This window comes from Tupaia chinensis, unplaced genomic scaffold (genome assembly GCF_000334495.1).
Source record: "Tupaia chinensis unplaced genomic scaffold, TupChi_1.0 Scaffold138136_1, whole genome shotgun sequence".
Lineage (NCBI taxonomy): Eukaryota > Metazoa > Chordata > Mammalia > Scandentia > Tupaiidae > Tupaia > Tupaia belangeri.
Genome location: NW_006198035.1, coordinates 166,739 through 189,441, shown reverse-complemented (window position 1 = coordinate 189,441; position 22,703 = coordinate 166,739). Strand labels below are relative to the sequence as shown.

At 39.3% G+C, this 22,703-nt stretch overlaps 2 protein-coding genes across 4 annotated transcripts in view; one reads left to right on the top strand and one right to left on the bottom strand.

The window, feature by feature from the left end:
- Positions 1 to 22,703, top strand: part of METTL9 (methyltransferase 9, His-X-His N1(pi)-histidine) — a 61,470-nt gene that overhangs the window by 22,576 nt on the left and 16,191 nt on the right. For both annotated transcript variants that reach the window (XM_006161090.3, XM_014592674.2), the window contains exons 3-4: positions 1,124 to 1,333; positions 9,336 to 9,520. In XM_006161090.3, the coding sequence (XP_006161152.1) occupies positions 1,124 to 1,333; positions 9,336 to 9,520 (395 nt within the window). The remainder of the gene's footprint in view (positions 1 to 1,123; positions 1,334 to 9,335; positions 9,521 to 22,703) is intronic.
- IGSF6 (immunoglobulin superfamily member 6) overlaps positions 18,959 to 22,703 on the bottom strand; it is a 10,777-nt gene continuing 7,032 nt past the window's right edge. Inside the window, exons 3-6 of one of the 2 annotated variants that reach the window (XM_006161091.3) lie at positions 21,988 to 22,094; positions 21,183 to 21,233; positions 20,745 to 20,825; positions 18,959 to 19,031 (exon numbers count right to left, since the gene is read on the bottom strand). In XM_006161091.3, coding sequence (XP_006161153.1) covers positions 18,975 to 19,031; positions 20,745 to 20,825; positions 21,183 to 21,233; positions 21,988 to 22,094 — 296 coding nt within the window. In that variant the 3' untranslated portion in view covers positions 18,959 to 18,974. The remainder of the gene's footprint in view (positions 19,032 to 20,744; positions 20,826 to 21,182; positions 21,234 to 21,987; positions 22,095 to 22,703) is intronic. The other variant, XM_014592673.2, reaches the window with a different exon arrangement.

Here is a 22,703-nt window from a genome sequence, read left to right as displayed (position 1 = left end):
CTCTCTCTCTGTCCCTCTCTGGTCAAATTAAAAATAAATAAATAAATAAAGTTAAATAAAATAATTTGTTAAAAAAAACTATTATACTAAAGCTATTTTTCTCACCTATAGTTTAGTTTCACATTAGAAATGGCTCTCTTACCTATTTGATTTCTCTGCCTAGTGTTATTGCTCAGTGTTTTGGTCTGATTCTCTTATCCTGTCTTTTTTTGTTGTTGTTGTTGGAGAGGTTTTTGCTATAGGGTGCATGTGCTCACCAGAAAGGTAGAGAGAGACAGAGACAGAAAGTGAGAAATCACCCACTAGGGGGATGACCACACTGCAATTTCTTTCTCCTCCATTCTCTCAGGATCTTGGGCACGCACGCACATGCACCCGGCGTGAGTTTAAGCCACTGGGTCTGGGACTTGAACCACGGTTGACTACATGGGAGTCCAGCGACATAGCCATTAGGCCAACTGCTGGTCCAATCCTGTCTTTTTTACTTTTAGTTTGTTATAGGCTGTGTGCACTTGTCAGAGAGAAAATGAGAAAGCACCCCCCAGAGAGAACGACACCACAATCTCTTCCCTTCCATTCTGCTCTTAGATTTTGGGCACACATGCACACATGCCTGGCATGACTTTCAAGCCTCCGGGTCTGACACTTGAACTGTGTAGTCAGCCACATGGGATCCAGCCACCTTAACCACTATGTCACAGGCTGGTCCCAGCTTATCATCTTTTTAAATTGACTGCCAGGCTTTGTGTTACTCTACCTTTTCTTTCTATTTTGAATTAAATTCTTCTCATTCATGTCTTTAATTTATTGTGTATTTCTTCCTTTCCCTTACTTTCTCACCCATTCCTTTTCTACTTTTTACTCCTTTCCTTTCCCACGCCTTTTGGGGTACTATTTGTAATTCCAGAGATGGATACTATCTGGAAGTATATATATATTTTTATCTTACTAACTTTGTTTTTAAGCATGCATTATATAAAAGATAACATGGTTTAATCATTTGGTAAAAATTTTAAGAGTTCAAAAGTTGTTGGTGCTGAATCACTGTGTTCATTTTGTATATGTATGGGTACTATTTAATTTGCATAGACTCTTCCATTTTTGTCCTTTTTTCCTCCTCCAGGTTGCTAGGAAGAGGCTCAATGTTTGTGTTTTCACCAGATCAGTTTCAGAGACTGCTTAAAATTAACCCAGACTGGAAAACCCATAGACTTCTTGATTTAGGTGCTGGAGATGGAGAAGTCACAAAAATCATGAGCCCTCATTTTGAAGAAATCTATGCCACTGAGCTTTCTGAAACTATGATATGGCAACTTCAGAAGAAGAAATACAGGTATAATATTTAGACATGGTTTGGGATATATTTCTTGGTTTTAGTTATATTTCTTCTTGAAAGTTTATCATAGGGCCAGCAAGTGGAGTGGTAGTTAAGATGCTGGATTCCTACATGTCCTACAGTTTGACTCTCAGACCCAGAAGCTTGAAAATCATTCCAGGCACATATGTGTTTGTGCTCAAAATCCCAAGAGGAGAATATAGGAGAAAGAATTGCAGCATGGCTCTCTCCCTGGAATGTGTGTGTGTGTGGCAGGGGGCAGCGGATTTCTCACTTTCCCTCTCTGTCTCTCTGGTGAGTGTACACACCCTATAGCAAAAGCCTAATAAAAGTGTATCACAGTGAATATTCCTTTTCTGAAATGCTTAGGGACAGAAGTGTTTCAATTTTTATTCCCCGAGATTTTGGAATATTTGTGTAACATAATATATTATGTTTTGTGTATTTGTCTAAACATAAAACATTTGTTTCATATATACCTTATACACTACCCAAATTTAATTTTATACAGTATTTTTGCTTTGTAGCATTTTGACTGGGATCCATCACATGAAGTCAAGCATAGAATTTTCCACTTGTTGTGTCATGTCAATGCTCAAACACTTTTGGGATTTGGAGCATTTTGTATTTGGGGATTAGGAATGCTCAGCTTATATTTAAAGGATGTGCATCGGACACAATTTCCATGATTAAGGATTAAAAAAAACTTTACATAATTGGGTAGACATTTAGCGAGAAATAATTTTTACAAGGCAGTGTTTTCTGGAGCAGCAGAATTGGCATCACATGGAGGAAAAGACTTAGTGAGAGACTGCTTGGAAATGGTAGCTCAAGTGTAGGGCCTTGTTTCCCACTTAGAATCTAGCATTCTCAAATCTTGTGGGCTTTTTCCTCTCTAATTGGGGCAAAATATACACAACATAAAATCTGCCATTTTAACTATTTGGAATCATACAGTTTAGTGGTATGAAGTATCTTCACATTGTTGTGCAGAGATCTATTTCCAGAAGGTTTTCTTCTTCCTCTCTGAAACTCTGTACCCACTAAGCAGTAACTCTCTGTTCTTCCGTCATCCTAGCCCTGACAACCACCATTCTTTCTCTTGATGAATATGTCTGTTTTATGTACCTGATGTAAGTGGACTCATACATTTGTCCTTTGTGACTGACTTACTTTACCTAACATAATGTCTTTAAGAATCATCTGTGCTGTAGCATGTGCCAAAATTTACATTAAGGCTCAATAATATTCCATCATATGGATATATGTGACTTTTTTTTTTTTTTTTTGAGAGGTTTTTGCTATAGGGCATGTGCACTCTCCAGAAAGGCAGAGAGAGACAGACAGAAAGCGAGAAATCACCCCCCAGGGAGGATGGCCATGCTGCGATCCTTTCTCCTCTCTTCTCCTCTCAGGATCTTGGGCATGCACACACATGCACCCAGCATGAGTTTAAGCCACTGGGTCCAGGACTTGAACCACAATCAACTACTTGGGAGTCCAGTGACATTGAAACTCTGTACCCACTAAGCAGTAACTCTCTGTTCTTCCGTCATCCTAGCCCTGACAACCACCATTCTTTCTCTTGATGAATATGTCTGTTTTATGTACCTGATGTAAGTGGACTCATACATTTGTCCTTTGTGACTGACTTACTTTACCTAACATAATGTCTTTAAGAATCATCTGTGCTGTAGCATGTGCCAAAATTTACATTAAGGCTCAATAATATTCCATCATATGGATATATGTGACTTTTTTTTTTTTTTTTTGAGAGGTTTTTGCTATAGGGCATGTGCACTCTCCAGAAAGGCAGAGAGAGACAGACAGAAAGCGAGAAATCACCCCCCAGGGAGGATGGCCATGCTGCGATCCTTTCTCCTCTCTTCTCCTCTCAGGATCTTGGGCATGCACACACATGCACCCAGCATGAGTTTAAGCCACTGGGTCCAGGACTTGAACCACAATCAACTACTTGGGAGTCCAGTGACATAGTCATTACGCCAACTGCTGGTCCCTGTATATGACATTTTATTGATCTGTTCGTCTGTTGATGGACACTTGGTTTGCTTCTACAGTTTGGCTGTTGTGAATAATGCTACTTTGCACGTGGGTATGCAGATATCTATTTGAGCCCCTGTTTTCACTTGTTTTGGATATGCACCCAAAAGTGGAATTGTTTGAGCACATGGTAATTCTGTTTAATTTTTTGAGAAATTGGCATACATTTTCTATAGCAGCTGCACCATTTTATGTTCCCACCAACAGTACAGAAGGGTTCTAATTTCTCCACATCCTTGATAATACTTGCTATTTTCTGTTGTGTGTGGTTTTAAAATAATAGCCGTCAGTGATAATGGATGTGAAATGTCAAATCTTGATTTTAAGACCATCTGGTACTTGAAAGACTTAAAAAGAAGAGTGTAATGTGGATTCTGCTGTTTGGGAGATTCTATATATTGAGTGAAAATAAAAAGGGAGTGATGGAACTAGAGCCTGCTTCCGTCTCCATAATATTCTGGAAGCCTTGTTTAGCTTTAGAGAGAAAGTAGATAGAATTTTGCACTCACTCACTTGCCTTTTTTTTCCTCTTGGTGCATGTGAGCGTAGATGTGGCTATGGTGTTTTTAGACAGGACCTCACTGTATTACTTGCACTGGCTGTGAGTTAGTGATCTTCCTGCCTTAGCCTCCTATATAGCTGGATGTAGCTGTGGCCAGGCTTTTCAAGGTGGGCTGGGAATTTAATCGGCTTTTTTTTTTTTAATAACTTTATTTTATTAATTTATTCACTCATTTATTTTTTAATATGACTAGAGAGAGATTGAGGGTGAGAGTGAGAGAGAGAGGAAGTGAGAAAGCAAGCCACCAGATTCAGGACTTGAACCCCTGTCGGCCATGTGGGAGTGTCCAGCGCCTTAACCACCACGCCACCCGCTAGTCCCTTTAATCAGCTTTTTAAGGTGGCCTCAGTCTGGCAAACAGCAGTGTCTAGCACATGCTACTGTAGCTTGGCCAATCATTCACTTGCCCACATGTTTCTGCTTTTACAGACTAATCCTAGAGGTAGAGCCTCAGTATAGCTTTTGGAGCAGGACTAGATTGAACATTTGCAAAATATGGAAATTTTTAGCCTGGAGGAAAGACCAAATAGGAGGAGGAGGGAAAGGAAATTTATTTTAAACTGATATTGGGCCAGCCAGGGCGTGGTGGTTAAAGATGCTGGTTAACTGCACATGTCCAGCTGTGCAGTTCCAGTCCTGGACCTGCTGGCTAGAGAAGCACCCTGAACAAATGTGTGTGCATGCCCAAAATCCTGAAAGGAGAAATGGAGGAGAAGGGATTGTGGCACGACCACCATGAGGGATGTTTTCTCACTCTCCTTCTCTTTCTTTCTCTTTGTCTCTCTCTGGCAAGTGTACTTGCCTTTGGGAAAATTAAAAAAAATATTAGAGAAGAGAGAAGTTCCTTCAGGTACTTGAAAGAGACGTTAGGAAACATCTAGAAATCTTCATGAAGAACACTAGACAAATCTATCTATGATGATTTAGGATGGTACCAACAGATTGCCATTACCATTCACTCTCGGCCTACTAAGACGGAAGGATTTATTCAAAGAACGATCATCAGGCCGTTTCTTATCTTTTATGGAGAGAGCTGGTTTATTGACCTGAATAACATTCTAGGAGAATTTCTGAGTTAGAATTTCTGCTCTGGGGACCAGCAGTTAGCGTAATGGCTATGTCGCTGGACTCCCACGTAGTCAACCACGGTTCGCGTCCCAGACCTGGTGGCTTAAAACTCACGCCGGGCGCGTGTGTGTGCATGCCCAAGATCCCGAGAGGAGAATGGAGGAGAAGGGATTGTGGTGTGACCATCCCCCCTGGGGGGTGATTTCTCGCTTTCTGTCTCTCTGTCTCTCTCTCTGTCTGGCGAGCACACGCTCCCTATAGCAAAAACCTCTCCAAAAAAAAAAAGAATTTCTGCTGTGGCCCAGTCTTAGTGGCATAAGTGGTAGGATGCTGTGCTCCACAGTTTGGGACCATAGGGAAAGCTGGGGTTCAATTCCTGGTCCAGCCTAACTCCCAGCATGGTGATATTTGCCTGCAATCCTAGTGACTTGAAAGGCTGAGGCAAAGAAGTTCATGACATGAAGAGATCTGTTTAAAAAGAAAAAAAAAAGAGTTTTTACTAAAAGCCTTCATTAAAGTGGTGCTGTTTTGTATAATTTAGCATGAGTAGTGAAAAAAAATTTGGATTGCCATGCCAAAAAAAAAAAAAAAAGAATTTTTACTTTTTTAGCTATTTGCAGCATGAACTTGAACAACTCAGTCTCTCATTTTTTATCAAAGGGGAGAACTTTAACAACTTTTTTAATATTCTTGGGCAAATGTACAATTTATGTAGGGCTAGTAAATTTGCTTTCATCAATGAAACTAAGCTTACAAATGAGAATGACAGAAGAGAATAAGAATAAAATTGAGCTTCTGTACATATATGTTTAAATGTCCCAGCATTAAAGTTATAATTTTCTGATTGAGCATGTTTTCTACTTTTCAAAATTACCTACATGGAAACTACCTACTTGCAACTAATTTTGAGATGTGTTTAGTGAGATTATTTTAGATTTAAACATGCTGATGATGTTTGGCTTCTGCTTCATTGCATTCAGACCTAAGATTTTTTACTTTTTTTTAAATTCAATTTTTTTTGAGTGTTTTTTTCTATAGGGCACATGCACTCGCCAGAGACAGAGAGAGACAGAGAGACAGAAAGCGAGAAATCACCCCCCAGGGAGATGGCCACGCCACAGTCCCTTCTCCTCCATTCTCCTCTCAGGATCTTGGACACGCACGCGCATGTGCCCAGTGTAAATTTTAAGTCACTGGGTCTGGGAGGCGAACCGCGGTTGATTACATGGGGGTCCAGCGACATAGCCATTATGCTAACTGCTGGTCCCGTCTTTTGCAATTTTTGATTTTAAATTGGCTCTTTGGCTAAGTCATTAACATATAAATAGTTCTTTCATTTTAATTGTTCATTTCAGTTTTTACAATGGGAATTGATAAAATTTTTGTCTCAAAGATAGAATTTTTACAGGAATATTTTGAAATTCTTCTTTGAATGAGCTAAATCCAGCTTCTAAAATCATTAGTGTAGTTGATTTCAGTACAACAAAGTGATTTTGAAGTCCTAATGCCCTGCTTATTTCATGCAATATTCTGTGCAATAAGACATCTGTACAGCAGGGAACTCTTGACTAGTCCCTTGAAGTCTGTCAGACTGTTGTTGGAGGAAGCTTTAGTTTCATAAAAATATAAATTGAAAAGCAGATGCAATTGAGTGGCTTGTGTTCTTTTTTATTCTGCTATTCAGAATGCTATAAAATGACATTATGCTAATGAGTTTTCAAAACTACCTTCATTATTCTTTTAGATCTTCTAAGTTATCTCTACTGTATCTCTTCAGCATTATTAAAGACTCGTTTAGCAAAGATTCATTTTGTGTTTTCTTTTTCACCTCTCTCTTTTTAAGAGATTTTTCTCTAGGACACATGTGCTCGCTGGAGAGACAGAGAAAGAAAGAGAGACAGAAAGGAGAAATCCCCCACCCCCCAAGAGGGAATGGCTGTACTGCAATCCCTTCTCCTCCATTCTATTCTCTAGATTTTGGGCATGCATACACGTGCACTTGGCATGCATTTTAAGCTTCTGGGTCTGGGACTCAAACTGCAGTCAACTATTTGGGTGTTGACTATGTGGGAGTCTAGTGACATAACCATTATGCCATCTGCTGGTCCCCACCTCTCTGTCTTATAACATGTCTGACCTATCATATTCTGACTGATATTTCCAAACAGAGGTATAGAAATATAGAATTCTTTTTTTTTTTGAAGAATTATTTATTTAATTCTATTCGTTGTTATTACTGTTTTTTAATTTGACTAAAGAGAGACAGAGAGACAAAGGGAAAGCAAGAAAGCAGATCACCAGGTCTGGGACTCGAACCACGGTCGGTCATGTGGGAATCCAGAGCCTTTATCCACCATGTCACCTGCTGACCCTAAAAGTATAGAATTCTTAAGTATAGAATTCCTTAATGTTATTAAGGCTAACAAAGACTCCTGATATAAAAATTCCCACTTTCTGTAGATAAAAACATCCTAAAGGACTAAAAAATGTGTGTGTGTGTGTATGTGTGTGTATGACTGAGATTTCAGAGTATTTTTTAAATTTGCTATATGTGCTTCCTGCAGAGAGACAGAAAAAATGAGAAAGTACCCACTAGGGGTCAACTACCCAACATTTCCTTCTTTGTTGTCTTGAGATTGAACCATCCAGTTGGTCATGTGGGATTCAGCTACTTTAACCACAATGCTACCTGGCTGGCCCCAGTTTTTAAAATTTTTTTTTTTTTTTATTAGAGGGTACATGTGTTTGCTGGAGAAAGATAGAGAAAGAGAAAGAGTGAGGAAGCAATGTGGCTCACTTTAAGAGTGCTTATCCGGGACTAGCAGATGGCGTAATGGCTATGCTGACCTGGTGGAGCCCCTGACCTGTAGGCTTAAAACTCACGCCGGGCGCGTGTGCGTGCATGCCCAAGATCCTGAGAGGAGAATGGAGGAGAAGGGATTGCGGCATATACACATATATATGCATATATATAAAATTGGTGACACATTTTTTTTTTAACTCCGTTGTAGTTTGCTACTCCATAACCTAATAGGATGCCCTGTGTTTTCTCTTTCTCTGTATAGCTATTCAGATATGTAGATTCTAGAGTATAAAGTAGCATCTCTCCTTGGAACAGAGATGTGCTCAGACGATAATAGGGTGGCCACACAGTGGCATAGCAGTAAAACGTGACACTGTGAGGCTGCCCATGTGGGAGGGTTCTGGCTCAGATCTCAGAGACCTCCCTGAATACTCCAGGCACGTGTGTCCCTATGTTCTGGGGCTGGCTAGGAGTGGATCATGGCTCAGGACCATTTTGAGGGTGCTCTCTGTCTTTATCTCTTTCTTATAGATGAAACAAATAAGCTTTTAAAAAAGATCATAGATTATAAATGGGGATTATTTTGTGCACCTCTAGCCATTCTTTTTTTTAAAATTTATTTAATTTTATTTCTTACTATTATTATTATTATTTTCTATTTTTAAAATTTGACCAGAGAGACAGAGAGAGAAAGGGAAAGTGAGAAAGCAAGCTACCAGGTCTGAGACTGGAACTGCCATCGGCCACGTGGGAGTCCAGCGTAGCAACCGCCATGCCACCTGCCAGCCCTCTAGCCATTCTTAAGAATAGGAGGGACCCTATGAATTGAAAACACGAATATATGATATACTTTGTGATTAAATTATAGTGAATGTTTAAAAGGACTCTCATTCATTAACTGATGTTCAGGAATTTTTTTTTAAGAGTTTTTCCTGTAGGATGTGTGTACTTGCTGGAAACATGAAGAGAGACAGAGAGAAAGAAAGCAAGGAACCACCCCCCAAGGGGGATGATCACAGTTCAATCCTTTCTCCTCCGTTCTCTCGGGATTTGGGGCATACATGCATTTGTGCCCGACGTGAGTAGGTTTTTTTTTTTTTTTGAGAGGTTTTTGCTATAGGGTGTGTGTACTTGCCAGAAAGATAGAGTCAGAGAGACAGAAAGGGAGAAATCACCCCCCAGGGGGGATGGCCACACCGCAATCCCTTTTCCTCCATTCTCCTCTTGGGATCCTGGGCATGCACATACATGCGCTTGATGTGAGTTTAAGCCACCAGGTCTGAGACTTGAACCACGGTCGACTACATAGTCCAGCAACATAGCCATTACGCCAACTGCTAGTCCCCCGGCATGAGTTTTAAGCCACTGAGTCTGGGACTTGAATAGCAGTCAACTACATGGGAGTCAGTGATGTAACCATTATGCCATCTGCTGATCCCCTGAGTTGTTTTTTAAAGAAGTCTTTAACTGGGGTTATAATAATCCAGTTCTTTTTGATTTTCCAGAGTGCTTGGTATAAATGAATGGCAGAATACAGGGTTCCAGTATGATGTCATCAGCTGCTTGAATTTGCTGGATCGCTGTGATCAGCCTCTGACTTTGTTAAAAGATATTAGAAGTGTCTTGGAGCCAACTAGAGGCCGGGTCATTCTTGCCCTGGTCCTTCCCTTTCATCCCTATGTGGAAAACGGTAAGTGTGGTCAGGCCAGTTCTTACCCAGCATAGCTGTTTATTGGAATGTGTGATTTTATGCACAATTAAACATTGTCTAGTATTTCTTAGAATAGTCTGGAATTTGAAATAATTATAGTTAACCCATGTAGAATATCACCTTGGTTAATGTTCATCTTAATGTGGATTTTATAGAACTCTAGTGCTTCCCTTGCAGTGGTAATAATTAATACTTAGCTTAGCCTGCCTGCCTGACATGGAAAGCTAAAATGTGTCTGTATTCTCTGGTTTTAAATGGAACTTGAACCATTTACTTATTAGCTTTTAAACAGAGTCAGGCAATAAATGATGCCTTTTAATCTACTCACATGTACCTGCAGAATGTCATGGGTATTTTGTTTTGCATTTTGCATCTCTTGACCTAGACTCTAAAAATGATAGATCTGTTTTTCTTCTCTAAAGACTATTCATGTTCTAGCACATATCACTTCTTTGTATAACATTCAGTGTTTTGATTGCATGGTCTTAGGCTTCAGCAGTATTGAATGAAGAAATAATATCAGAAGAAATGGGTGATTTCCTATCTCTTCACATTTGCTATGACTCTGGCACTTAATGTGACTTAATGTGTTTTAACTTAATGTGGTTAGCATTTGAGGTCATTTAGAAAGTTATGACTGTAACTCTTTTACATTTTTATAAGTTAATTTATAATACTATAAAAGTTATTTTAGAAGTAGCACATGCTAGTATATAAAAATCTTCAGTTTTTCTGTGTTACTGCCTGGGTTGGCCTTCACTTTAAAAACTAAGAGCTTGCATACATTTTAAAGAAATTCATTATCATTTTGTAAGTGACATAGTTATCAGATAGCATGGACATCTCTGTCTTAGAATAATGCTCTTGTTTTGTATAGCAGTGGAGTTCTGTGTGGATTTGTATTAACATCTGCCTGCACCTTAATTTCTTCTTGTCCATCTCCCCACCTCCCTATACCCCAGGTCTTAGTCCCTTCAGATTTAATGCTTATCTTATTTGCCAAATTGTTTCAGATTTGTATCGATGGTTGGAAAATGGAGAATTCTATAGACCTAGAATGGTGGGGAAAAGAACAGATGGAACAGATATTTCATCTGTCTTCATGTCCATTTTTACAGTCCTGTTGTTGAATGGTTTCTTATGGTAGAGAAAAACTGCTTTACACGTGAGCATCCACATATCATATGTGTGTTGCACACTGAAAAATCTGGTAAATGTCCTCCTTAGTAATTCAGGGCCTGACCTTATTTCAGTGCGATTCCCTGTGTAATTAAGCCTCAGCTCCATCTCTCTGCATTACTCTCACTAGTCATCAGGTTGTAAGGTCCTGGCTTCCTGTGTCCTGTTGGGCAACCACATGATAGACTTTTAAAGCTACTTCCTGGCATAGCAGGAGGTGGAAGAACAGGGGGAAATAAACGTCAGTCTAATCACAAATTTTATTTCCTCGTGTTTCTGACACTAAAATGGAGAGGAAGTCAAACTGGACAAGAGGGCAGTCTCCACCAAGGATCGAAAACAAGCTAGTTGATTGTAGATGTACAGAGCTGCCTGTTGCGTCTAAGGAGTCTGGCATGTGACACATTGCAAACCTGAGACAAGAGGTCTTGTTGCTAGGGGTGACCTTTAGTGACCTATAAATTTTGCAGCCTGCTCCTTGGCACTCTATTATTGCTTCCTTTCTCCAACGCACTAATTAGATCCTGATGATTTCCATGTGAAACTGTGTGAATGCCGTGAGGTGCAAAGTGGCCTTGCCATGTGAGCTCATGAATACTGGCCTGTTTTAAGGATGTCTGAGTGTGCTCTGCATACTTGGTGTAATTTATTTTTTAACTAAAAGCAGTTGTAGGTAAAATGATTACTTGTATAATATTTTCGGTAAATGTCTTGTAGTTAAACCACAGGCATTTTGTTAATCAGATTAGTTTTGAAAAGAAAAAACAGAAGGTGAAAATGTGTCTTCTAATTTCAGTTTATTTGGTTTACAGACCAATTTTGGCTAGAGTTGTTAAATCTAGTGATAATTATTTTAAGCATAAAAAAAGGGAAAAGTATCTGATCAAGAAAAGGAGAATTATATGGTAAAATGAAAATGTAATGACATGTCAAATTTTTCAAAATTGTAATTTTTGTGAAGAAGTAATTCGTGTTAAAAAAAAATGTTAAGGTAGCTTGCAAGAGGGTATACAATGAAGTTTCTCATCCATTCCTATTCCAAAATCTTATTTAAGCATATTGAATATTCTTTAAAAGATAGTCTATGGGACCAGCAGGTGGCGTGCTGGCTACAGTGCTGAACTCCCACATGGTTAACTGCAGTTTGAGCTCCAGACTTGGCTTGAAAATCATAGGAGGAGAATAGAGGAGAACGGATTATAGAGTGGCCATCCCCCCTAGGGGGGTGATTTCTTAATTTCTTTCCCTCTCACTGTCTTTTTTTGTTTCTCTCCAGTGAGCACACACACCCTCTGACAGAAACCTTAAACAAACAAACAAACAAAAACCTTTATGGGACTTTTAGTTAGCGTAATGGCTATGTTGCTGGGCTCCCATGTAGTTGACTGCGGTTCGCGTCCTGGACCCAGTGGCTTAAAACTCACGCTGGGCGCGTGTGAGTGCGTGCCCAAGATCCCGAGAGGAGAATGGAGGAGAAGGGATTGCGGCGTGGCCAAACCCCTGGGGGGGTGATTTCTCGCTTTCTGTCTCTCTCTCTGTCTGTCTGGTGAGTGCACACGCCCTATAGCAAAAACCTCTCAAAACAAAACAAAACAAAAAAAACTCCAAAAAGAAAAAAAAAGCTTTAGAAAAAAGGGTAGTCTATATAAATGTGTAAATATCTACATGAAGTAAATTATTTATTTTAATAGAATCCTATTATGCTTTTTTTGTTTTTCTATTTAAATGTATCCAAAAATGTATTCCTACCAGCACATACATACAAGGGAGTCTTTTTCAAAATGTTCATGGAAAATGCATGCTATGGAAAAACTATGCTTGGCTCTCAAAATGTTTTCTGTGCCAAAGTAAACTTTAATTCCATTTCCCACAACCTTTTTGAAGTCCCTTTGTGTCTGTATCTATGTCTGGATGTTAAGCTGTGGTATGATGGATCTGGCTTAGATTGGCTCATAAGAGCTAATTGTTATATTGCTGGGAATTTAGTGAACTGGTTGTTACACATGGACATTATTTGAAATTGATCATGGTAAGAGTATTTACACCATGGAAGTTAGCAAACACTACAAATAGCCACTCCCTTCTAAGTGGATTGTTAAACATTTACCAGCACAACACTGGGTACTTGACAGCTTTGCTTATGGAGGCCCTCCCTTTTTTTTTCTTTTTAGTATTTTGCCATAGGGCATGTGTGCTCACTGCAGAGAGACATAGAGAGAGGAAAAGTAAGAAATCACCTCCCAAGGGAGATGGCCGTGCCACAATCCCTTGTCTTCCATTCTCCTCTCGGGATTTTGTGGCACACACACCTACCTGGTGTAATATTTACTCTGCCATGTCTAGGACTCAAACCATGGTCTCCCATGTGGGAATCTACTGCCTTAATCACCACACCACTAGCTGGCCCCAGGAGGTCCCTTCTGATGTACTTTTAGGTAGTAGAAAGTTTGTTTTATATAAATACTTCTAAAAAGGTGAACATTGTGTCTTGTTTCTGACTAATGAAAATATTTCTGCTTTAAATATTATGCTATATTTTGGCTTGAGATACATTTTTTGGGGGGGCAATCTTGTATTTAAAGAATTTAAAATTACAAGTCAATATTAAATTTTGTCACCTTAGTTTTCAAGCTATGGAGATGTCATTTTTTTCCTCTTTTGACTTATCAGTTCTCTTCTCAGATATATACACCTTGCATTTCTAGGCTTAAGTAGAATAGTCTTCTTTTAATGCATCAATATAGATCCTGTGTACAAAAATTGTAAATAAAAATATGTTCATTAGTGCTATTGATAAATGCTATTGATAAAGGACTTGACCTTTATTTATTGGGAGGGTATTATCTTTATTATGTTTTGATATCACTTTGCTGCTGACTTTGTGACTTTGTAAAAAAGTGTTGTGGAACATAATGCTCTGTATTCTGTTTTTTTTTTTTTAAGTTTGTTAGAATTCTCCTGTGAAGCCATCCAGGCCTGTGCTTTTGGGAGATGTAGTCCGTTGGCCACTTTCTTATTTTCTCCTTGGATCATTGATCTGGTTAAATTAGATAAGTTTCTTCTTCTTCTTCCTCCTTTTTTTTTTTTTTTTGAGAAGTTTTTGCTATAGGGTGTGTGTGCTTGCCAGAAAGACAAGAGACAGAGAGAAATCAACCCCCGGGGGGATGGCCACACTGTAATCCCTTCTTTTCCATTCTCCTCTCGGGATTTTGGGCATGCATGCACATGTGCCTGGTGTGAGTTTAAGCCACCAGGCCCAGTACTCGAACTGCAGTCAACTACATGGGAGTCCAGTGACGTAGCCATTATGCCATCTGCTGGTCCTTTTTTTTTTTTTTTTTTTTAGGGTTTTTTCCTTAGGATGTGTGACCTCACCAGGAGGAGACACAGTGAGAGGGAAAATGAGAACTCACTCCCCAGAAGGGATGGCCACACAGCAATCCCTTCTCCTCTGAGGGTCTTGGACATGCATGCACACATGTCCAGCATGATTTTCAAGCCACTGGGCCTGGGACTTGAACCGTGGTTGGCCATGTAAGAGTCCAGCAATATAACTACCATGCCATCTGCTAGTATTGACAAGTTTATTCTTTTTTTTAAACTTCTTTTTCTTTATTTATTTCCACTTGTTATTATTTTTTATTTTGATCAGACAGAAACAGAGAGAGAGAAAGGGAAAGTGAGAAAGCAGCCACACAGGTCTGGGACTCGAACCCCAGTTGGCCATGTGGGAATCCAGCACCTTTAACCACCACGCCACCTGCTGGCCCTGACAAGTTTATTCTTAAAGTGCACATCAATCTAAATAAAAAGCAGCAAGATGCTGGTGGGATTGTTTTGTGTAAAGAACTAAGGCTTTTGGGACTGACCTCTATTTGAAATACAAGTTACTTGGTACTGTCATTAATCTTGGTGCAAAAAAGTGGCAGATATCCACCTTGAGGTTATTGAGAGGATTGAAGAATCTAATGTATAAGACAGTGCCCAACTTGGTCTCATTATTGGTATTTGATGAATATTAAGTTTATTTCACTCTATCCTAATTTGTTTGGCTTTATGCTTTATTATACTTGTTCACAGTTCAGATTGAAATATTTGCCAGTGTCTTTTAAATCTGTCTGAAACTTTTTTGGAGAGATTTTTGCTATAGGGTGCATGTGCTTGCTAGAAAGACAAAGACAGACAGAGAGACAGAAAGGGAGAAATCACCCCTCCCAGAGGGGATGGCCATGCCGCAATCCATTCTCCTCTCGGGGTCTTGGGCACACATGCGCATACACCCGGTGTGAGTTTAAGCCACTAGGTTCGGGACTCAAACCGCGGTCGACTACAAGGGAGTCCAGCGACATAGCCATTACGCCAACTGCTGGTCCCTGAAACTTTTAAATAATTGGAATTCAAAGTTTCATTGTGCATTTTAATTTTGTTTTATAGTCTGTGTGTTCTTTATCAGTTTATGTGACTTGATATCACAGAAACTTAATGTGTCCATTAGCTCGGGGTTTCTCAAGTCTTATATGGTATGAAAAAGAAGTTACTTGTTTTGAAAATCCCTTTAACATCTTTTGGTATGTGGTTTAACTACTCTTGTCCAGAGGGTAAGGTACGTAAACATGAGAACACCTCGCCTTTCTATTCATTTCTCCTTTAAGGTTAAGAGCTGAATGTTTGTGTCAGATTCACTATTGAACACTACCCATTGTGATGGTATTAGCAAGTGGGGCCTTTGGGTGGTATTTAGGATTAGATGAGGTTGTGAGGGATCCACCCTCAAGAATGGGATTAATGTCCTTCAAGGGTCCTGCGATTCTTCACTTCTCTCTGCCATTTGAGGATACAAGAAGTCAGTCTGCATCTTTGAAGAGGGTCTTTATTAGAACCCAGTCATGCTGGTGTGCTGATCTTAGACTTCCGGCCTCCAGAACTAAGAGAAATAAATTTCTGTTGTTTATAAGCCACCCATTCTGGTAATTTGTCATAGCCGCCCAACTGACTATGACAAGTTGTTTCAGTGTTCTTTTCACTGCCATGGGAAACTCAAATCTAAACATAAAGTTATAGCTTAATCCTCCCCAGTGAAAATTCTTCTGGATGTTCAGGTAGCAGGAAAATGAATCCTGTTAGGGAGGCAAGGAACAGTCTGTGGAGAGTGGTGGATCAGCGGCTGGGGAATGAAGTGTGCTGCACATCTCAGCTGAAGTGCTGAAAAATTTTTTTCTGTAGGAACATTGTTCAATTGTGTTTATATAAAGGCATTTGAGGGTCTAGTATGTATGAGATTAGTGCCTAGGCAGTTGGAAATAAAAAGAGAAATAAGGAGACATGCGATTATAGTTTTTTTTTTTTTTTTTGAGAGATTTTCGCTATAGGGCGCGTGCGTTCGCCAGACAGACAGAGAGAGACACAGAGACAGAAAGTGAGAAATCACCCCCCAGGGGGGATGGTCACGCTGCAATCCCTTTTCCTCCATTCTCTCGGGATCTTGGGCACGCACGCACACGCGCCCGGCGTGAGTTTTAAGCCACCGGGTCCGGGACGCGAACCGCGGTTGACTATGTGGGAGTCCAGCGACATAGCCATTACGCTAACTGCTGGTTCCTCGATTATAGTTTTAAAACACAGAATAGTAAAGAAGGCAGGTGTATGATGGCGGGATAATGCGATAAGAAATATGACAAATGCTGTGAGACTAGAGAAGGAAAGATTCACTAGCATTTGGGAGAACTAGGGAAAGTTTCTTGTTGGGGTTCACATTGGTGTTGTGTTTGTAGTCTGTGGAACATTTTACAAGGCAGAGGGGAACAACATATGCAGAAGCTTGAAAGTGTGAACAGGTGGTGTTGGGAGAGAGCACAATGTGACCCAGGGACATTGTGCCAAAGAGGCCTTTGATTGTATCATAGTATAGCATTCAACAAATCTAGTTGGCTAGATGGATGGATAAGGTAATGAATATTATGTATATACTAGACTCTCTTATATACACGACCTATGGAAACAGAACTCCTTTCGTTAGGGAGGTATATTCCAAATTTCAACTTAAAAAAATCAGTCTTTCAAACCCAGTCCTTGCTTATATTATGAAAGGCATATTCAGAATCAAATACTGGTTTATCATAGACATTTTGTCTAGTGGTTATTACACAAAGAACAGTGTATTTTCAGCCCTGGAAATAAATACCAAAATGTAATGACTCCCAGAAATGAAAAGCAAATGATGTAATTCAGCATTTCTTTTATTCACCTAGGTGGAATTAGGGCTTGCTCTTTTTTTTTGGCCATCTGGTTTAGAAGTTCATTTATTTCACCTAAGCCTGAAGTTTCAAACTGGGGGTTGGTTGTATGCTTCAGAGAGTACACAAGACTGATTTATTTTTGAATATAGAAAGAAAATATTAGCATTTCTGTTCATATTGCTATTTATGCATTGCTTACTTTTTATTTCTGTGTATAAGACACAAACATATACACATGCACATATACAATATCCACATATGCAAACACTCACATATGCACACACACAATAAATACTTAATACAGGGAAATGACATGCTCCTTCCTCTTCTTTTTTTATTTTTCTGGACAGACGTGATCAAAAAAGTTTGATATCACTGATTTAAACCTTCATGGAAATGCTTTCAGAGGATCTGAAAATATTTAAAAATTGTATCTGGGTTTTAAAAAGACTATCCTTCACTTAACACTTATTAAATACGTTAATAAGTTGTAATTTATATTTAATAATGAATGCATACTTTTGGGTACTTTAGATCTTTTACGGCAGAGTAGCATTCAATCCTCATCTTGTTTTCCTAGTGAAATGGTAACAAAGTCCGCAAATATCTATGCTGTGCGCAGCCCCTGTCTGATGCCTCCTTTCTGAATGGGTTGAAAACCAGTACAGCAAGGTACTAGAGTCAGTGCGTTGCACAGCTTACTTGGCACAGTGCTGACACCTAGAGTCTGTTGTGATAGATTGCTTCTGAGGTTTCCTGTGCTTCACTTTGTGCTTTGAATTTCTGTATTTTAGCTTAGCATATTCTTACTCTAGTGTCTATGCTAGTCTCACCTTTTGTTGCTGGTATGGGTGTTTTGTATGCAACCTGGCAGGAATTTGTGCACTGTACCACTACCCCATTATATTGGGTTATCGGAAGATTCGTGACACATTTTTGCATAGAAAAATACATCTTGACTTTTCCGACAACCCAAATAATATGAGAGGAAATCATTTTTGCTCTAAGGTATTTTTAAAAAATTAATTTCTCTAACTCAAATGTTGGCACCTTCCTCCCTCCCTCAGTCCCTCCTGACTGATTTTAATTGTCTTATAATTTCGACTACCCTTGAAGACAATTCTCCTACTCAAGACTGAGGCACATAATTTGCCTCCAAGAATCATCTTCAGGTTAGCAGTCATCACATAACCTCATATGCTAAAAGAAATGCACATAGTATACATTTTTACCAGTTTTTAAAAATGTTAGGCTAAAGTTTTTTTTTTTGAAGAGATTTTTGCTATAGGGCGCATGCGCTCACCAGACAGACAGAGAGAGACAGAGAGACAGAAAGTGGGAAATCACCCCCCAGGGGGGATGGCCACGTCGCAGTCCCTTCTCCTCCATTCTCCTCTTGGGATCTTGGGCACGCATGCACACGCGCCCGGTGTGAGTTTAAGCCACCGTGTCCGGGACTCGAACCACGGTCGACTACGTGGGAGTTCAGTGACATAGCCATTATGCTAACTGCTGGTCCCAGGCTAAAGTTTTTATTTTAAAGGATTATCTTATTTAACTTTATTTATTTATTTATTTTTAATTTCACCAGAGAGGGACAGAGAGAATGAGAGAGAGAGAGAGAGAGAGAGAAGAGAGAGAGAGAGAGAAAAAGAAGGCTGCCAGGTCCAGGACTCGAACCGTAGTCAGCCATGTGGAAGTCCAGCATCCTTAACCACCACGCCACCTGCCAGCCCCAGGGCTAGAATTTTTGAAAATGTTATGTTGCTTAAAATTTTCTTGGCAAATTAGGAAAGTATTTCTCAGTTCTATTCTGTTAGGTTTTAGTATTTTTATAATTTCTATTCGTTACAGATTCCTTATATTCTGGCATCTTTCTTTGTAATCAGTTGAATTTGTTATTTAGTTTTAGTTGTTTGTTTTATTTTTTTAAAGACCTGATTGGTTTGTGTCCATTAACCCTGCCATAGCTTCTGGAATTGGATTTTCCATGATTTGTTTGAAAAGTTGAAATAATTCTATGGTTTTTCATAGTTGGAAAGTGCTCTTCTGTTTTCGTAAGTGTTGTCTTTTTCCTGCAATGGTAAATAACAAGCCATGTTTAAGATTATGTATCCAATGATACCATCCCCCAAGCAACCTGTCAACTACTAAGCCTTCTAGCCTTCTGGGTCCAGCGTACTTTCCAGTAACCTTAAAGGGCAGGTTACCATGTTCCTGTTGAGAGTAAGAGGTGGAACCTGAAACAGTAATTTTCTGGTTCAGATGCCATTGTCAAAGCCCTGGTTAAGGACTTTACAATGCTTATTCTCAGGTCTGCCTCCAGGTCACTTATCTTTGCCATTTTGCTGGAAAAAGACAGTCTAGCCATGATAAGGAAAAAATGTGAACGTTTATGTAATTGTTGAGCATGGCATCTTGGGTGAATTGGCCGTCACCTTTATGAATTTGTACATACACTAAAGGACTGAAGTGACTACCTGGATGATACTCTCTCCTGTCTCAAAGTCCTTTTTAATAGATGGGTTAAACAACAACAACAACAACAACACAGTGTAAGTATCCTGTTACATCTATCCTCTTGGCTGCTATTAAGAGGAAAATACTGTTAGGAAAGTTAATTATTTTGTGTACATTTTCATTTAAATCTGAGCATCCTGACCATGCACCGTGAACAATTGAGTATCTGCTCTACTACCTCTAGAACAGCACCTTTATTTATTTTTCAAAGAGAGATTTTTGCTCTAGGGTATGTGTACCACAGATAGAAAGTGAGAAATCACCGCCCACGGGGGTTGGCCATACCTCAGTCCCTTCTACTCCATTCTCCTCTTGGGATTTTAGGTACACACTCGCGCATGAGTATCAAGCCTCCAGGTTTGGGACTCAAACCACGGTCAGCCATGTGGGAGTCCAGCGCCTTATCCACTATCCCATCTGCTAGCCCCTAATATCTTGTTAAAAAAAAAAAACAAACACCAAAAACTTCTTTACGTAGGTCTGGGAAGAAGCACTGTCAGAATGTATTGTAACTAATATGGATGTGTTCTTCCTATCAGATGGAAGAAAAATACTTGTTTTATATCATTAGCTGCATCTTTTCTAATGTGACTTTTCACCTTATCACTAACAAGTGATTTTTTGTTTGTAGTTTTTTCCACAAATGTTTGCAACATCTACTTAATGCCTATTGCTGCATGTGAGATGCTGTAAAAAGTAGCTTTTAAGCCACAAAAGCATACTTGTCTAGATTGAAAACTTTCCTGTATACAGTGTGTTTCTGAACATTTCCCTGTCACTAAAATGCCTGCCTGGAGCTATTTAATACTGTATCAGATGTCCCTTGTTACATATTGATCAAAACAGGTTCAATATAAAAACATATTTTAACTACAAGTCTCTCAGACTCTTTTAAAGGAAAACATGAACACGACTATTGGCAGCTCGTTGGCAGCTTAGTTTTCTTTTTTCTTAATCTTTTTATCTTAGGGCGTGTGGACTAGTCAGAGAGAGACAGAGAGAGATAGTGAGAGGAAAGTGAGAAATCACCCCCACCTCCCTGACAGTATTGAATGCCTCAATCCCTCCTCCTTTATTCTCCTGGGGTTTTGGGCATTCACACACACATGCCAGGTGTGATTTTCAAGCTGCCAATTCTAGAACTCAAATGATAGTCAGTCCTGTGGGAGTCCAGCATCTTAACCACCATGCCACCTGCTGGCCCCATAGGCAACTTAGTTTTGCAGACATTCTATCTGTATTACATCTTTTTGATATTTTATACTTACAGATTGTTGGCTTGTTTCTATGTATCTCTTATGATATAGTTCTTGAGCAATTTCCTGAAAAATACGTCGTGCACTCTTCTTCTGTAAATACAAATGGGGGAAAACCCACTCTTAAGACTGAGTGATGATTCTGCACAGTGTCAGAGCCTTTTCCTTCTTTGCTGCTACTAGTCTCAGAAACAACCTCCCCACACATTTGTACCTATAGTTAACACTTCTGGGCTTTGAGTACATTAAATAGAATTTTAGGATTGAGAACTGTCCAATTTAAATAATGGTTTATCACTTAAGATTATCATCGAGTTTCTCAATAGTGGAAAACATTAGTATCAGTGGTTGAAGTGACAATGATGTTTCTTGTTTCTAAAAATACTTATGATTTGAAATAGTTATAGCCAGCCACAACTCAGAAAATACTTTACAGGTGTTGATCTATACCTTTTGTGAATCTTCTTTTGTTTCTTTGTTTCTCAGAGTGTTAGATTTCGACTGCCAAGAAGAAAAAGAAAGTCTGTAAAACATTTTATGCTCTCACAGTTGTGGCAGATACTTCATACTGTAATAAGATGAACTTTAATATTTACTTGATATACAATAAAAGTTGTGGCAGATACTTCATACTGTAATAAGATGAACTTTAATATTTACTTGATATACAATAAAAGTTCATGATTTTCAGACCATTTCTGAAATGTTGTTAGTCCATCAATAAATAAACATGACAACTTAAGTGATGTTGGCTGTAGGATTTATGGTAATCCTAACATATACACAGCCCTTTTTATGTGCTCAGTTAAAAGATATTCTTTCTCTATAACTTTGGGCTTTTTGACTATTAAGATATGTTCAGTATTTTCAGGCAGCTTCTTATCTCTTCATTACTCCTTTTCCCTCTTAAAGTCTACTCTTTGGGCTTTCATAGATAACAGCATTACTCCACCCTCACCTCCCTACCCCTCACCTCTGCAGCAGAAAGATAGCATATAAAATGGTTCTCTTAATCTCCTATCAGCGGGCTTTAAACAGAGAACACTGTAAATCCTGTACTGTGGTTAATCATTTCAGGGAAGAAAAGAGGTCTTCTACAGACCTCTTCTGCAGGTGCTGTGCCCTGCAGATGCAAAAGAAGATGTTAATTAGGTGAGCTACTTTGAGGCTTACAACTTGTGGAAAGATGGAAGTTATTTTCACATGCTAATATTCAAGGCTATAGAGATGCGCAGTGCAAGAAGAAGCGACTTACTTTGGAGAGGACTGTGAGGCCCACGCCTATACCTATGATGTAGACGGAGAGCAGTGATAGGAGCGCTGTCAGGACACTCTGCATTTTCTTGCTGAGAAGCTTAATTTCTTAATGACACAAACAGAAAGAAACACGGTCACTATTGAAACTAAGCCTCACAAATATAGAAGTGAACTTACTTGTTTATTCGTATAGAAATTGAGGCTGCCCTGTGGCGCAGTGGTTACGTGCCATGCAGGGGAAGCTGGATTTCACATGTCTGGGGTTTGGGTCCCTGTCCCCTCTGCTTCAAGCCGGGTACCAGGAAAGTGCACCCAGGGTCCTTAATGGGATGGAGAATGGGAGGAAATAGGATTCCAGCATGATCAGGCCTTGGCGGGGGAGGTGCTTTCTCTCTTTTTCTTTCCCTCATTTCGTGTGTATACACGCCCCTCTAGCTGAAAAACATCTTTTAATTTAGTTCCTTGATTCAAAGAAATTCAAGTATGGTAGTTAAAGCTAGCTCATTAGTTCTTTAAATGTATTATACAAAACGTGTCACTTGTTTTAAAATTTAAAAAATTTGAAGTTTTAATTAACTGTCATAATGCTAAGAATGATTTTTCGCTTTATATATTTCTTTTTTTTTTTTTTTTGTAGAGAGGTTTTTGCTATAGTGTTATAGAGTGCAACCGAATGAACAACCACCAAAACCAGATTAAGGTTAAAGGGAGTCG